This window comes from Astatotilapia calliptera, chromosome 17 (assembly GCF_964374335.1).
Source record: "Astatotilapia calliptera chromosome 17, fAstCal68.1, whole genome shotgun sequence".
NCBI classification, from domain to species: Eukaryota; Metazoa; Chordata; class Actinopteri; order Cichliformes; family Cichlidae; genus Astatotilapia; species Astatotilapia calliptera.
Genome location: NC_137438.1, coordinates 22,958,199 through 22,975,874, shown reverse-complemented (window position 1 = coordinate 22,975,874; position 17,676 = coordinate 22,958,199). Strand labels below are relative to the sequence as shown.

Genomic DNA, 17,676 nt, shown 5'->3' with positions numbered 1-17,676 from the left:
CATCAGATTGAATTCTTCAGACTGAAAAGGTTTAACCGAACGACAGAAAAGTTTTTCCAAATCTTCTGATATTTTGCTTAATTTATTTTTCATTAAAAAATTCGTAATCTTTTATGTAAACTTTGGAAAAAAAAATTATATTTGTATGTCAGGTTGGATTTTGGGAACTCGTGATGGCTGTTTTGTTTTGTTTTTTAAACATTGCTGTCAAATACCTGGGGAAACCACGTCACTGATTGATAGCGGAACAATCAGTACTTGCAGATGCTTTCACCTGCATTTTCATCTGCATTTTGCAACTTGAACCACACAAAACGCAGATTTGATCTGTTTTCTTTTTGAATGATTATCCCCTGAGATGCGAATGTGAATCATCACCTTGTGGAAACAGATATTGTATAATCACTTTCCACAAGAACAGTTTCTGACTGAAAAGGACACATGGAGTCGATGTGAGGGCAAGGACACTAGAGTCAAGTGAAAATCCAGGTCATCTCCACAACGACTGCGGCGCATCTATCCATCAGGAGGGAAAGTGTCGAGAAAAATAAATGGTCTGAACAAGCCTGGGAGGATGAGTCATCTATCTGAGGGGGAGCTGCATGTGGAAAAATATCTCAGCTGTGAAAGCTTTGACAAAGTTGTGGTGAAAGGGACAAGATTTTCTAAGAAGTTAAGGATGTATTGTTTGGGTAAGGCTGAATGGAAGTGCAAAAGTGGAGACTAAAAAAAAAAGCTCCTTTTGTACAACAGGTATCCTGCCTTCGTTTAACACCTGGCTGAGGTGAATGGGATGGATGTGATGGGTGTGATGCTTCGGTTGGATAAATGGCAGTTGAGCAGCCATTACAAAAAAAAAAAAATTCTTTCAGGAGACCTGACTTTCCACTCAGTTTACTTAAAGCATTCTTTGAAAAGTAAATATGGGAGGTGTTCATGTTAACCTGTGTGTGTGTGTGTCTGTGTGTGTGGGTGCATTAACGTCACAACTACAACTGTCAATTGTCACACCAAATATAGCATCCTCTTCTCAGGACAGAAAGAAAACAAACTCACTGCACTGAAGCAAAAGGTAATAATTTGAATAAAACTATTATTTTAAAAGAGCAAATTAGTTTACATTAACGTTGTATACGGTATATACAGATTTGACAACCAACATGTGGTTAACCCTTGTTTATAGTAATTATGTGTCTATTTTTACAAGCACTGCTCAGATTATTGTAAACTAAAGAAATCCTGAAGAGAGGAAAAGCAAATGAGCTGCAGTTAATAAGCCAAAGTACTTTTTGCTCGCCATTGTGTGTTACCCTGCAACACGGGCTATGTGGCACTGCCTGTTAGAGACAAGTGTATGAGCAGGTTTTCTTTGCTGGCATTTCAGTGATAGAAAGTTGTAGGCGCTCAGAGATTCCCAGATAACACAGAGGGACATCGTTTCAACGGTTGGAAAAGATGACACGTTCTGGAGAAAACTTTGAACCAAATTTCCATTTCCACTCCTATACCAGCGCTGATTTTGACACCTTTTGATCAGAAGAAGGTTTTTTGATCAGTTTCCATGAGCAATGACCAAAGCATCAACATTAATTTGTGGCTTATCTGCTCCTAGCTCACATCGCTCTGTCACTAATAGTTTCCCCCCAAAGTACCGGCTAGACAAACTGACTTCACAAGATAAAACTGCCTTTCTACTAGCTGCTGTTAGCTGACACTCAGTTTTATTCCTTATGCAGAGTTTGCTTTGGAGGGGAGGGTGCACAACGCACTGGATTTTTAATGGGAATGTGTTTTCAGTTTTTTAAAGGTTGAAACACTACAAATTTTTTAGACTACATTTGAGTTAGTTTTCAAAAGCTAGTTTTGAATTAGAAATGAACTGATTTTTATTCTTACAAAACAGCATAATCTGTCATGGTACCAGAGATATTACCAGCTGATTTTCTAACAGAAGTGAGTAAAACTTGTGTAAATTTCATAAATGCTGCGTATTTCAGTAACCTTTGACCAGGATTTTGTTTATCTTCACAGTGGTTCAAGAGGACCCTTTATGATACAGAGATCTAAATGTGTGCGTGGTGCACGGGTGCATCAAAGTAATCCTTCCTACCTTCAGGGGGCATGAGGGTCTTGTTGTTTTGTGCACACCAGCCAACTGGGTGCAGCTCAGCTGTCATGACATCACACCAGAAGTCAGCCTTGCGGTCCTCGCCGTAGCCACTGAAGCGCAGGAGCAGCAGCTGGCCACATGTAGTGATGATGGTGGCCACCCAATAAGTGTCTGGGTTGCTCTTATTGGCCACTTCGAGCTTCATGCCAGGCTGGAAGCTGCTCTGAAGGCTGATCTCCACCTATAGAGGAAAACAAAAGGACTTTCAAGTTATAATCTTTTTTTTTGCTTGTTTTTTTTAAGACGTTTGTCTTACTGTTTTTCCTTAAAAATTGAAGTTAACACTGACATTTGGGAGACCAACAGGGCATGAACACAATCAGAGGATCAGAAGTCAATTTCCATTTATAAACTCTGGTTGTACATATAAACTGTGTCTGACAGCTGAAATATTACAGGTCAACCATGAACCACACTTCAGTGTGCAGGTTTGTGGCCCCTTTGGATACTTTGGCTTTAAAATAAGGGTGATAAGCATGAAGTTTGTTTACATCCTGCTTGACCTCCCTGATCTTTACACTGTAGGTTGGTACTACATCCATAATAAACTATAAAAAAAAGTATAAAAAGGAATAAACTAGGTAAATTTGACAAATGAACAAAAAAAAAAAAAAAAGAGGAACAGTCTTTTTTTGTGGAACTAAAGTAGTGACAGTAGGGGTGTATGACATAACCAAAATAATATTAATAACACTGTGTGGGGGATGAGTTCAGGCGCTGTTTCAAAACTCAGTATTCACAGTAGCAAAACGAGCGTTAAAGGGAACTCCACTCATTTTACACACAAAGGTCAGCTTATGCGAAGTGCTTCACAGCCTGTGAAAACAGTTGCTTAGTGTCTTTCCTTGCTTTGCAGGAGGCCAAAGAAAACAACCCTTGAGAATTTCATTAGGACCGTCATGGCTCGAGCTTCAGACTAGACAAACTAATGAAAGAAAAGTGTTACAAACAGAAAGCATGAAGATTCAAAGACAAGAGCATGCAGGAAGTTGTAATGCAGGAATATTCGTTATGTGCAATCTGGTGTTTCTGGAATTGAACCTACATCAGATATTAAAGGTCAGGATATTTCCACCCATGCATTTTTTTAAAGATGCCATTTCCAGGCACTTTCTGTCTTGTAACTGGAATTTTTTTCAGTTTGTTGGCGGAGATGTCCTCATGCAAAATGATGATGGGAATTTTCTGACATTTGACTAAATAACCAACAATAACAGTGTGAGACTCCAGACTCCATATATCAGTGAGCTACTAAAACCATACATGACATCTAGATCTCTGGAGTCTACTGATCAATGCTGTACCTATATCCAGGCTAAAGACTAAAACAAAGACAAAAGGTGACTGGGCGCTTCTGTTGGACGTAAGATCTGTGGACACTGTTAATATCTTTAAAAAGAAACTTAGGACCCTTCTGTTCAGACTTCTATTTATAAATGTATACTATTTTAATTGTTGGATCTTATTCTGTATTGTTATTTTTTGAGAGCACTATATAAATAAACCTTACTTACTCCTGGGTTCATGTGAAAAAGTGACATTTTCTTGTCAATTCCACCCCATTTCAGCCTATTTCACTTTGCTATGTATTTGTTAAATTATGATCTGAATTTTTTGATCCACATCCAGATCTGGATTGACTCTAAAAGTTAATTATTTACGTTTAACTGAGCCTCACCTCTGGAAAACATTTAGAGCAAATCTATTCATGGCACTTTGAGTACTCCTGCTAACAAACCAATCACATCACCTCCTTAAAGGAAGTAATTGAACAACAGTGTGATATCTAATCTCACATGTATTTTATCAATAGTGTATCACCTGATATTACATATTTACTGACAGGATCAAGTGCTGAGAGTGCCTAAGAACTGCTTTACAGTGCTACTAACAGCATGTAAGACGGGTGTAGGTGAGATTTTAATATTCACCAAACCAAATTACTTTCAGAAAAAGACTAAAACAATCCCTCAGGTTAAATAAAAGCCTCTCAGTTTGTCCTTGTGCAGAAAAAGCGATAAATCTGTATATAAAAGAATAATGCATTTCCACCATAGCCACAAGCTGCTGTACAATTCTAGAGAACATTACAAGCCCAGCAGGATGTTCACATTCAACACTAGAAAAAAAGAAAAAACACCACACACACACACACACACACACACACACACACACACTCAGAAGTGAATGGAAAAGCCAACATCTTAGAAATAAACACAATACAAATGGCCCCGTGACTTCCTGCTACAACAATGCAAACGTGCTGTATCACTCTGGCTGGCTTATGTAAGAGAGCTACGGGCAGCCTCAGCAGCAAACACTGACTGTGTGTGTATGTGTGTGTGTGTGTGTGTGTGTGCGCGCGCGCAGGGATGTGTGTGCACAAGCCCAAGAGAAATCACTGTTTCAATTTGTCCAGGCAGAGAGAGAAATGAGGGCTGCACTTTACTGAATCACATTTTTCTGGGGAATTCATGGTCTGTTTCCCAGTGACTCAATCCACTTACCAACAGGGCAATTTAGGCTCCCAAGAAACCCCGTCCCCTCAAATCACCACAGACAGTTTGTCCAACATTGAGGCGCACTTGTAAAACTCACATATTTTAATCTTGGTTTTATTACACTCAACACTCAGTGACGTAAGAAAGTGAGACACTGACACACATATTTTACACCTCTGAAGCCCGTCCTCCCGGCAGCTGAGCGCGGTGAGTCTCATAAGAGCAGACAGCTGCTCCGCTGGACAAACACACGGTCATCTGAGGTGGATAAAGACTTCGCATCCAGGATCAGCTCTATTCGCCCATCTGGCCCTCTCCTGTGATGTAATGTATTAATGGAGGCAAAGCTGAGTAACTATTACTTATAGGGTGTCTTTTCTGGAGGACTGCTAGTAAAAAAAAAAATTAAATAAATTAAATAAATTAAATAATTAAATAAATTAAATAATTAAATAAATTAAATAATTAGATAGATAGATAGTTAGTTATGTAAAACCACATGCGTTTTTTGTTCGTTATATGATTATTATTAACCCTGTAATTAATCAGTAGTGAAATTTAAGTCTGAAACTAACCCTCTGTTTAAGAAGAAAAACAAAGACTCCTTGATAAAATTATTAGTGCTACATTTTTGGATGCTGATCTAAAGTAACTAGGAAAGCTGTTAGAGCCAGCTATTGTAACTAGGATATGGGGTGTGGAGAGTGGGGGTGGTTTGTTACAATTTAATGTTGTCCTCTATTCATGTAGTGCCATCTGCAATAACACTAATCTCTAATTTGGGCAGCAGCACAGGCAGAGCAGTGGATCTGCGTGTGTGCTGCACACAGGAGGAGGGAGACCCGGGGGACTTTGTTCCCACTTACTGCATGATGAGAAAGTAAACTATGTACATACAGACACCAGCAGTAGAGCACTAATATGGGCTCAAAATGTGGTCATAAATATTTTGTACTTGTAAATCGGTTTTGTACTTGTAAATCAGGATTTGTATGTGTAAAAAAGATTTGTATGTGTAAAAAAAAATTTGTGTGTGCGTAAAAAAGATTTGTATGTGTAAAATAAATTTGTGTGTGGGTAAAAAAAAGATTTGTATGTGTAAAAAAGATTTGTGCGTGCGTAAAAAAGATTTGTGTGTGGACTTAGAAAAACCCTGCAAGTTACAAGTATGAATTTTGACCCTATTTTTCTTCCTTTCATCTGATTGGTCAATGTCATGTCAATCACAAATGTAACAATCCAATCAGAGAACAGATGGGTTTGGCTGTCGAGGGGCGCTTTTTTTGAACTGCAGGTCTTTGAAGGGAATAAATGCCCTTTTACATGCCAACCCAGCGTTTTCCTTCATCACCATGAAGGAAAACAGTCTGTGGTCGTCCGAGTTTGGGGATTTTTGTGTCACAGGTCTACGTGTTTAATATAGGGAATTCCACAGCCTTTTCAACAGCGCTGCGGACCGCGGGGTGGGGGCGGGCAGTGTTTTGGAAATGACAGTCTTCATTACAAAGCTTTCTTTGTTATGAATTAGCATAGATGTTTTTATTGAACATTTGAAGAACTAGCAAAAAAACCCCAGAAACTCTTGTAGAGGACATAAAGTCAGAGATAGAAAAGACAAGGAGCAGATGCATCTAGTACAGGTAGAGCTGCTGCAAAAACCCACAGAGCCCAGCAGCCAGCGCAACAAATTCTGGATCCTTTGCTTTTAGTTAGCAGTTAGCATTAGCAGCACATCCTGCGTCCGATGTGAAAGGACTTTTATGCTGCGCACTGTGACTCACAGCAATGGTCCTGGGTCAGCCCTGACTTTGTGTTAAACTAATCCTAAAGTAATAATGGTATTTCTAACCACTCATATACCACAACTTTACCTTTTCAACAGCTACTGAAAATTAGGGGACCTAGCTGCTACCCTTCAAGGACCTGCAGTTCAAAAAAGTGCCCCTCCGACAGCCAAACCCATCTGTTCTCTGATTGGATTGTTATATTTGTGATTGACATGACATTGACCAATCAGATGAAAGGAAGAAAAATAGGGTCAAAATTCGTACTTGTAACTTGCAGGGTTTTTTTTTTTCTAAGTCCACACACAAATCTTTTTTACGCACACACAAATTTTTTTTACACATATAAATCCTGATTTACAAGTACAAAACCGATTTACAAGTACAAAATATTTATGACCACATTTTGAGCCCATACACTAACTTACAACTGAGATAAAGTACTGTGCAAAAATCCTGAGCCACCCCCACCTTTATATTTTGCTTTCAAGCAGCCAGACTTTTATTTGGACCTTTGCTACTTTTTCACAGATATTCAGTACAGTCCTTGTACCTGACCACTTTTGGAGAAATGCGTTTTTTGTTTGTTAAATCGCTGAGCACAGACCTGTGAATTATTGAAGCATAAAAAGCAACACCTAACTCTAAGAATGAACCAGTGGACCCATCTACACACAGGAAACTTATTTTAAATGATATCTTAAGGCACTTTGTTACTATAGCCTGTCACAAAAACACAAATTGTTTCAGTTTCTTTAACTAAATCCCAAAAAGCCAAATATGATACAGTCTGACAAGAATAAAATAGTAATTATCCACCACCAAGGTGCATCCTAAAGAGGAATACATTAAAAACCTGGCATATATTCCGTATGGTGTGTCCCTAAAACAAATTTGAGGAAACCGGACAAGTGGTGAACTAGTTGGTGACCCCTGAGCAACTTCCTTTGGGGTGGCTCACAGAATTAAATACTAAAATGCCATAAAAGACACCAAGCCAAACGGTTTAAATGTAAATTAAATAACATTAAACACAGTTTTCGGTTTCAGCGGCTTGAACATTCAGCTGGCCCACAAAGACAAACCACTTCCCTACTAGTCTTTCTTCTGTGGTTTCTGTGAGCAGACAGAAACAATTTCCACCTTCTAATAAACATATTTAAGCTACTTCAGCTGGAAGGAGAGCTGTGAGATGGACACTAAACATCAGCGACAGCAGGTGAATTCGACATGTTAAGCAGGCAACATAGTCGGTGATGGTCGACTCAAGGCCCGGTTTACCCCTCAGCTGGCCCTGACCAGGACAGCCCAAACCAACTTCAGCCTAGCAAATCAGAGCAAAGCAGAGCACAGTTGGCCTATAGACTCACTACCAAGAAAAGTACCTTTCTCTTTCACCTCTTAGCTCTCCAAAAATCTGTGGTCTGAGTAGCATCAGTAGTGATTATATAGATTTCACTTTTAAACAAGCTCTAGGCTGTGGTACATTGTTTTGATATCTGATAATGCAGCTTTCTAGAGAACTAAAACTGTAACCCAGTTCTAGTTCACACAAAGATAATGATCTGGGCATAGTGCAGCGCAGTCATATCTAGCATGCTCAGTATTTTGCCACTTTGCCACACAGCCTCTGGTGCGAGTTTTGCACAAAAAGTGCTGATTTTTAACATGCAGATGTTTTAGTGCCTACTCGAAACTGTTTTATTGTCTTCTGGCTAGCTGAGTAACTTGCTGCACCAACTGAGAGTTTACCCCATAAAATATAACACAGTGAAACCTGAGTCACTGAGCTTGAGCTTTATACTTTCAAGTTTCATGTTCTGATATTACTTTAACAACAGAATAACCTTGTTAATGTCACGCTGAAGATTTCACACAGACTGCACATGTCTATCTGAGTGTTTTGCTGCAAGTAGGAACGACTGGTCTGCCATACGTCATGCATCTCAAAAAGATGACATGTCTGGACACCACACAAAGCACAGGATTTGTGAGCAAACTCCATGCAAATACATAATCAATATACATATAAATTCCATGTTTGGAAATACTCTTTTATTTATTTATTCATTTATAAGTGCTACATGGCTCTGAAAGCTTATCCAAAAGTAGAGCATAAACAAGGTCGATAGTAAAAAAAAAGGTGCTCTGTTTAGGATAAAATCATGTAATAAATTTATTCTTGCAGCAGTTCAGCAAGCATAATAGACCAAATTGACTCCAAGTCTTCATCAGGATCTGACAAATACAAATTTGTAAATTCCACAAAAAGGCCGAAAGCAACAATGAATTAAATCCTACTAAGACGCTATTGTGTGTGGCTCTGAAGTCTCATACTGTATATCCTAATCCTGCGATACAGAGCTCCACTTTTGTCCAAAAACTATCACAAAAACACAACAAAAAGCAACACTGTTGCACTGGTGGCACTGACTGGTATTCATTATGACAAACACAAACAGTGCTGTTTGTTTTGACTAAAAATCATGCTGTCTTGATTTGCCCAACAGAAAACAGTCCTCAAAAAATTCACTCGGCCAGAAATGTGGTAGTCCAAGACTATCAAGAAAGACATATGAACACATTGTTGAAAGGAGAAAAATGCTACACTGGTGATACTTAGATAATGTCCTAATATCATTATAATGACTGCTTTCATTTGCCACACCTACTTCAGGGCAAGAAAACAGGAAAGACTGGGTATGATGATAACATTCAAATATAGTCTCAGGAAAAGTGAATGAACAGCTGGTCCTTATTATGTTATTTATTTGCATCTATTGTCATGTTTTCTTTGGTACCTAATTAGGTACCTAAAATGGTATTTTAAAAAAAAGAAAAAGAAATGCCAAAGGTCGCCCAACAACGCGTGCGTCACAAGGAAACAAAGACACTGAATCCTCTGTTGAGGCTTGAACACAGCACTGCCCTGTTTTGGTTCTCTCCCATGTGTTGTTAAAGGATCTCTGCATATGGCACTTATCTATGAGGCTGTATTTAAAGGATTAACATGTCAGGTGAAGTTTGTAGACAGTCACTCACATGCTTGAAGTTGGTGTGAGGGGCAGCGTCGGCCCCATTCTCCTCCAGGTACTCCTCCCAGTTAAACTCCACCTCTTCCTCCATCGAATCTGCATCTAAATGAACAAAAGTCAACTGTACATTAACCAACAATAAGACAGATACTTAAAACAACAATTTAGCTCCCAGCTGATTTTTGTTTTTACTGTTACTTATTGCCTCATTCGTGCCCAGGAAACAAGGAAATATACCTAATAAGAACGGAGGCTTTCAGCTCTTCATCACACTCCCTTTGAATATTTAGACAGTTTAAAATTGTTGTTACACAACAAGAACATCAGGCACTGCCACTGGAAAATGTCATCTTATTTATTAACAGGCCTAAGCAGCTGTTGGCCCATATCTCAGTGCATCCCTAATGCAGGTAGCAATTAAACACAGAGCTGTAATTTCTTGTAAATGTAGCTAATTTTGCCTAAGCACAAAATCCACAGTAAACTATCTGGAGGCAGTTTGCGTGCACAGCGTGCTGCAGGTTGTCTTACATAATGTCATTAATGTTTCTCCTGAAGGTGATTGAAGCTGATGCAGTCGAGGCATGCGTCAGGGTTTTTTTCCCCATCAGTATGTTTCTGTGTGAGTGAAGTATGTGAAGGCTGTGTGTGTGTGTCTGTGTGTGTGTTTCAGTGTGTGCCGAATCTCTGGAGACTCCTCAGAGTGAAAACTGAGGGACTGAACCTGTTCTGTGTAATGAGAGGAGATGGTAGCGAGCTGCTATTTTGATGGAGTTTGTTTCTAATAGACTGAAGTGTCTGCTCTCATTTTTCCCATGAATGGACATACGTGGCTTCCTCCCCTTAGTGGTCATTTTTCACTTTGTATATTATTAAATTAGTACATGTTTTTTCTTGTTTCTGATCATCAGCCAAAATTCAGACAATTTCATATTACATAGAGACTGCCTGACAATGCAGAATAAACTGCTTGGAACATGTTGCCATGGAGCTCCCTCCACATATGTTCTAGATTCACACTGCATAGTAAATTCATTCTGTACATATGAGATCTGTCATAATCCACCGCAGTGGTTTCCAAGCTGTGTCCTGTGGCCCAACAGAGCACCTCGAGGTTAGTCCAGGTGTACCTTGGGTATTTGTGTCAACTTAACATTATTAGTGCAAATTTAAATTCATGATATCAGTTTAAAGAGTCTGACAGTAAGATGGGTGAGGTAAGAGAGATAACTTTCCTGTGTGCAACACACAACTGCTAACTGAAATGGTTATGCTATTAAAAGTGCCTGCATCTGAAAATACAATCAAAAGAGGAACTGACAACACTTCAGATGACAAACAGGCTATTTTCTGCAGATATGAACACATGTGCGCCTTGTACTGTGTTTTTTGGGACACCTTACACAAGAAACACAAAAATAAGCAATTTAACACCAACATTAAGTTACACGATATGTCAGTGCATGTCGCCTCAGCTTCTCTTACAGGGAGTGCAGAATTATTAGGCAAATGAGTATTTTGTCCACATCATCCTCTTCATGCATGTTGTCTTACTCCAAGCTGTATAGGCTCGAAAGCCTACTACCAATTAAGCATATTAGGTGATGTGCATCTCTGTAATGAGAAGGGGTGTGGTCTAATGACATCAACACCCTATACCAGGTGTGCATAATTATTAGGCAACTTCCTTTCCTTTGGCAAAATGGGTCAAAAGAAGGACTTGACAGGCTCAGAAAAGTCAAAAATAGTGAGATATCTTGCAGAGGGATGCAGCAGTCTCAAAATTGCAAAGCTTCTGAAGCGTGATCATCGAACAATCAAGCGTTTCATTCAAAATAGTCAACAGGGTCGCAAGAAGCGTGTGGAAAAACCAAGGCGCAAAATAACTGCCCATGAACTGAGAAAAGTCAAGCGTGCAGCTGCCAAGATGCCACTTGCCACCAGTTTGGCCATATTTCAGAGCTGCAACATCACTGGAGTGCCCAAAAGCACAAGGTGTGCAATACTCAGAGACATGGCCAAGGTAAGAAAGGCTGAAAGACGACCACCACTGAACAAGACACACAAGCTGAAACGTCAAGACTGGGCCAAGAAATATCTCAAGACTGGTTTTTCTAAGGTTTATGGACTGATGAAATGAGAGTGAGTCTTGATGGGCCAGATGGATGGGCCCGTGGCTGGATTGGTAAAGGGCAGAGAGCTCCAGTCCGACTCAGACGCCAGCAAGGTGGAGGTGGAGTACTGGTTTGGGCTGGTATCATCAAAGATGAGCTTGTGGGGCCTTTTCGGGTTGAGGATGGAGTCAAGCTCAACTCCCAGTCCTACTGCCAGTTTCTGGAAGACACCTTCTTCAAGCAGTGGTACAGGAAGAAGTCTGCATCCTTCAAGAAAAACATGATTTTCATGCAGGACAATGCTCCATCACACGCGTCCAAGTACTCCACAGCGTGGCTGGCAAGAAAGGGTATAAAAGCAGAAAAGCTAATGACATGGCCTCCTTGTTCACCTGATCTGAACCCCATTGAGAACCTGTGGTCCATCATCAAATGTGAGATTTACAAGGAGGGAAAACAGTACACCTCTCTGAACAGTGTCTGGGAGGCTGTGGTTGCTGCTGCACGCAATGTTGATGGTGAACAGATCAAAACACTGACAGAATCCATGGATGGCAGGCTTTTGAGTGTCCTTGCAAAGAAAGGTGGCTATATTGGTCGCTGATTTGTTTTGGTTTTGTTTTTGAATGTCAGAAATGTATATTTGTGAATGTGGAGATGTTATATTGGTTTCACTGGTAAAAATAAATAATTGAAATGGGTATATATTTGTTTTTTGTTAAGTTGCCTAATAATTATGCACAGTAATAGTCACCTGCACACACAGATATCCCCCTAAAATAGCTAAAACTAAAAACAAACTAAGAACTACTTCCAAAAACATTCAGCTTTGATATTAATGAGTTTTTTGGGTTCATTGAGAACATGGTTGTTGTTCAATAACAAAATTATTCCTCAAAAATACAACTTGCCTAATAATTTTGCACTCCCTGTAGTTAAATGATAAATCAAAGTCATTTTACAACTTATACTCCACTGGTTCAGTTTCAGGTATAAGAAGTGTTAAAAATGTCCCATCATGAACAAAAACTTAAATTTGCACCTTCGCTCAGGATTGCAAACACATCAAACTGGCATTTAGCTCACATTTTATGTTTTCTTTAGAAAGAGAAAGTAGCACAACAACTGCAAGTCCAGAATGTGCCTCGGATACAGGCCAGTAACGTATCCTGACATGTTCATGTGCAATGACAAAACAGCCTGTAAAGTGGGCTTCCACGTAACGGTATGGGCATAGGTGTTACATAACAGCCATCTTTGAATACACAGGAAAAAATACATGCTTCTCGTGACTAAGCCATGAGGACAGGAGAATTCAGTTCAAGCAATAAACAGCCAGGGACATACCCTTACTGCTGACCTAAAGGAGAAATCTACAGAGAGAATTAGAGCATGTCTTTGTGACACAAGTGGCATTCTCTGTTTCCCATCTTGTTAGTGAGATTCCTCAGACGCATTTTCATCTGTGTCAACCGCACCAATCTGTTGATCTGATGAGGGCTGCAACATGAAACCACCCTGGCCACATTATGGTTAAAAAAAAGCAGTGCAGGGTCTTACCTGTGTTCACCTCTTCTTCTTTCCCATTGGTGGGATAGTGTGGCTTCACTGTAGTGAGGGCCAGTGGCTGCTCCTGAGTGTGAGACTGCATGCTGCCCGTTTGACTTCCTGTTGAGCATTAACCTTTAAACCTGAGATCTTTCAATTCTTCTTCACAGCATCTCTCGCCTTCCTTGACAGCCCTGCACCAGAAAAGATAAATTCAATCAAAGCTCTAATTTAATCAGATAATGTTCAATCTGCCCTCTGTCCAGAATAGTCCAAGATCCTTCCAGGAAACAGATGATTTTACTGCTCTTCGCTTACAATAACACGAACGAATCGACACAGTTCACAAAACCTTGAGGTTTGCACACATAAACAGCCAGTATTTGATGAGAATTTCCTTGGAAATTGTGCACACTGTATTTCCATTTTCTTGAGAATAAACAAAAGAAGAAGTGGGTGGTTACCACAACCAGCAACAGCCAGTTTGTCTTAATGTGCTAAAAAGAAAAGAATGCCACCTTCAGAAACTTAACACAAGTCAGCTGATATTTTCAAAACAGTAAAAAGCACACCAGTTTTCTGCATCATTAAAATCATCCTCTCCCTCCTCTGCCTGTGTGCTTTTCCAATATCTTGCATGCTGTGTTCATTTTCATACCACAGCAAAACTGCATCAGATAACCAGTCAGAGTCAAACAAAGTAGAAAAACTGGAATAACATGACTAAGCAAACAAGTCTGCAAATAAGTGTGACCAGAAAATATGCATCCAGGCACCTGAGGCAAGAGAATAATACAGAAGAGCAGAATCATGTCACTGTAACTAAATATGGAAGACTAAAGAGGAAATACTGTCTGACCGTAAATATGTATTTCTGGCACATACTGAAGGAAGCGTAACTGTGTAACGCTAACAACCATAAACACGTTTCTTTTGATCCTTTATATCATTAGCTAAGCTAATGTGTTAACTGAATATTGTTGGAAAGAACTGTAATAAAAAAATAATAAAAAAGAAAACAGGTAACCATGTCCTGATATTAAGTTTTAACCTTTTTCTTGTGGCTTTCTGTTATTATACAGAAATACCTGCAACTTACTCTACTTCTTTTGTCTTTTTGGTTTGTAATCCTGCTAATAACCTTCAACCTAATGCAAATCCTAACAGGTAAAACATGCTTCCAGGTGTTGATTAGCAAACCAGCTTCACCCTAACCCTTTGATCCAAAGGTTAGTTTCTTCCCCTCCTCACAAAACTACAAAACTCAACTGTAAATGTGACTGGGTTGTTTGTTTTTACCTTTCCCAACCCGTTTTATGTGGTATTGTTTTTCTTTTTAATTCTGTTTCTCTGTATTTAGCTAATCAGTTCAACTATTTCACCATTTGCACATTGACTGATTAACTGTTTAGGCCAGGCGTGTCAAACATAAGGCCCGGGGACCAGAATCACCCTGGTGAAGACTCCAAACCGGCCAACTGAATAGCTTTGGAAAATGTGAAGGACAACATAAATTTTTGACTTTTAATTGTATTTTCACAATATTTACAGCTTTTCCTATAGATAAAGACCTCTGTCATAAAATTCCCAATACAAAGTAATTAATTTATACATTTCTATAATTTTACACATTTGCTTCTTACAATTTAAGCACAAAGAGTCATACTGACAGATTTCTTTCATTTACTACAGCGGCCCTTTATCATGTGCAAAAACTGAGACAAACTCCTTAAATTGCACCTTTTATCTTATATTTAGATATCACATTGACTACATGTGTAGTTACATTTCTTTACACATAGACAGAAATGGAAGTTTTAATGTAACATAAGGCTGTATATGACCTGCAATGCAAAATGAGTTTGACGTCCTTGGTTTAGGTTATAATTATTACTAAATCATGCAAAAATATAGTGAACATTTTCACTGAGTCCTCCCTCAACTCCTTAAATGTCTCATTAGTCCACAACCCTCACAGCAGGTCCCTTCTCTGAGCAGTTCTCCCATGTCTGCAATGATCTTCACAGCATCAAAAACATGACAAGTTAATTTTCCCATTAATGTGGCTTTAACCAAGGAACCTGTACACATCCGGAGCTGCTGCACAGCTGCTGCCTACTGCCGATCATAACTAAGATAGGTGAACTGCAGAGACTTATTTCCTACAGGAATCAATAAAGGATGTCTTACCCTCTAATACAAAGCAGAGAAAACAAGCAAATCCTCCAACCTAAAAAATACAATTCACTGATGATCACTCCTTGCAGTGCATCATTAAAGCTGTATAAATACACTTAAAAATGCCAAGACAGCACGTAGAAACCATGAGACTTGTGCAGTAAAAGGAATTTTAAGCAATAAAGTAAATCCTAAAGGAATAAAAACCAAAAGTCTATCCAACGCTGGCATTATTCCATGAATAAAACAAAGAAAAACAATCAAAACAATCATCAGTTCATTATATTCACAACAACAGGCTATGCTTGTCACTTGCCTGGTGGTTGTTCTTGGTCATGCAGTCACATCACCAATGAATCACTCACCGACTTACACACATTTTCATCAACCTGGCAATTAGAGCTGAGGCATGTTGCTGTCACACAGCGATCCTCAATCAAGAAGAAAACAACTCCAAGCTCATGGGGTTGTTGCTCTCAACTATGAAAATCAATATCCAAAAGAGCAAAAAATACTCTGTGATTAAGTACCCAACCTGATGTGCACCCACATGGGAAAAAAGAAGAAGAAATAAAACAAAACTGTGATGCGCATCCAGCAATCCTCTGATGAAAACACACTGAAGTCCTGCTTCCAAAAAAGAGAACAAAAGAAAGAGCCTTAAAATCCACAGGAAAGGAAAACACTTCTCCTCGTCCTCGCATGCCTGTTGGAGCTGCGAGTGTATGTAGAACTGTGAGGCTGCAGCACAAAGGCTGTGACAGCCTCAACAACTAACTGTGTGTGTGTGTGTGTGCGCGCCATCCCCCACCACAGAACACACACCCCCTTGCGTCCCACAGTGGCTCCGGCGTGCATCCATTGCGTAAACAACACGCTGAGCTAATTTGGCTCACATGACGCTGCTGTTTGCTGCCCTTATCCCCCACTCTCTGCCTAAGTACACTACAATCTTCAGCACTGATACATCACTGTCGTCAGCAGCCTTCCACAGCACTCATTAAACTCATCAGAGTGCTCAAACACTGCTATCAAACAGTAGGAGGAGGATGAGCAGCTCGTTTCTTTTCCTTAAAATTCTCTTTAAAAACTTGCAGTTTCACATTCACTCTACATCTGCTTATTTCAACACCTCAGCAAAGCAATCTAGAGCCTGATTGACATCTTTTAACTACTTTTTATGGTTTGTTATTTTAAAAACAGAAACAACGATCCACAATTTGCAGCTTTTGTCGATTTTATATCATCGTACATTGGATAGCTCTAAGATTTTTGAGCTGATGTGAATTTTCAATGCATGACAATTGACTCCCAAAGTCATAACCTCCTGTTTGAACTTTAAAATATCAGATTTTTACCAGTTTTAGTTCTGCCTAATCCAGAATTTCAAACACACTTCTTCGCCTGTTCACCCATCATAAGAAACACATATGTGAAATGTTTTTTTTTCCTCTCCAGTCTTTACTTCCACCGAAAAATGAGAGGAAGAGAAGTTACAGCCATGAAACGATGAGTCAGTAACACTGGTGTTATTGAACTTGTTCTCAATACTCTCAGCTTCAACTCCATCTAATTTGTTTTAACAGAAATGAAGCACAACAAATCCTACATCCATCTGAGTCACTGTAGCACAAGGTTGCCTCAAACCTTTGAAAAATTGCACCATGTATGCACAGCCCTCAATAGGGCGAGGAACAATGCACCTTTCTGAGCTGTTTTGGTGCTACACTGTAGCCCATTTTCTCTGAACTGAAAGAAAGAGAGTAAGCCCTGTGGTTAAAGTGACTTTGAGCTTTAATTTGAGGGCTTTAACAACCACACGAGATGAAAAGTGCAGCGACTGCAACCCTATCATTGTCCACCTGCACTTCCCAGCAACTGGAGGCAGAATGTTTTGTTTTTTTGTTTTTTTTTTTAAACGCACCAACCATTCCCCACACTAATTAGCTCAATACATGATGAGAACACCCTCGAAACATTTAAGCTGAAGGTTTTATTTCCAGTATGCTGGAAGTAAAAAAAAACAAACAAAAAAACCCACAAAAAAAACAGGAAATGTGTCATTGTTCAAATACTTTTGGCTAGCATTGCTCATTTCCCTAGAAGTCACTGCACATATTTATTATACTTGTAAACTCCTTGAATAGTCTCTGGAATAAAAGGTCACATATGCTCATTTTATCAAATTAATGAAGTACTTTGGGGTCTTGAGGAAAGAAAGCTCACATCTATGTGCCTAAAGGTGCTTTACAATGAGTTTTCACAAGACACAGGCTTTAAAATTAATTTCTATGCGTGTAAAGTTTGGAAACAGGAGAACTAAACTCCCCCTATCCTCCTACATAA

The 17,676-nt window shown here is 39.4% G+C and overlaps 1 protein-coding gene across 9 annotated transcripts in view; it reads right to left on the bottom strand.

The window, feature by feature from the left end:
* The window catches only part of sfmbt2 (Scm like with four mbt domains 2), a 61,052-nt gene that overhangs the window by 40,328 nt on the left and 3,048 nt on the right, over positions 1-17,676 (bottom strand). For 3 of the 9 annotated variants that reach the window (XM_026146679.2, XM_080291240.1, XM_026146678.2), the window contains exons 2-4: positions 13,165-13,346; positions 9,498-9,592; positions 2,111-2,351 (exon numbers count right to left, since the gene is read on the bottom strand). In XM_026146679.2, coding sequence (XP_026002464.1) covers positions 2,111-2,351; positions 9,498-9,592; positions 13,165-13,255 — 427 coding nt within the window. In that variant the 5' untranslated portion in view covers positions 13,256-13,346. Of the gene's footprint in view, positions 1-2,110; positions 2,352-9,497; positions 9,593-13,164; positions 13,347-15,646; positions 16,286-17,676 lie in introns of those variants that run through there. The other 6 variants (XM_080291241.1, XM_080291239.1, XM_080291235.1 and 3 more) reach the window with 5 other exon arrangements.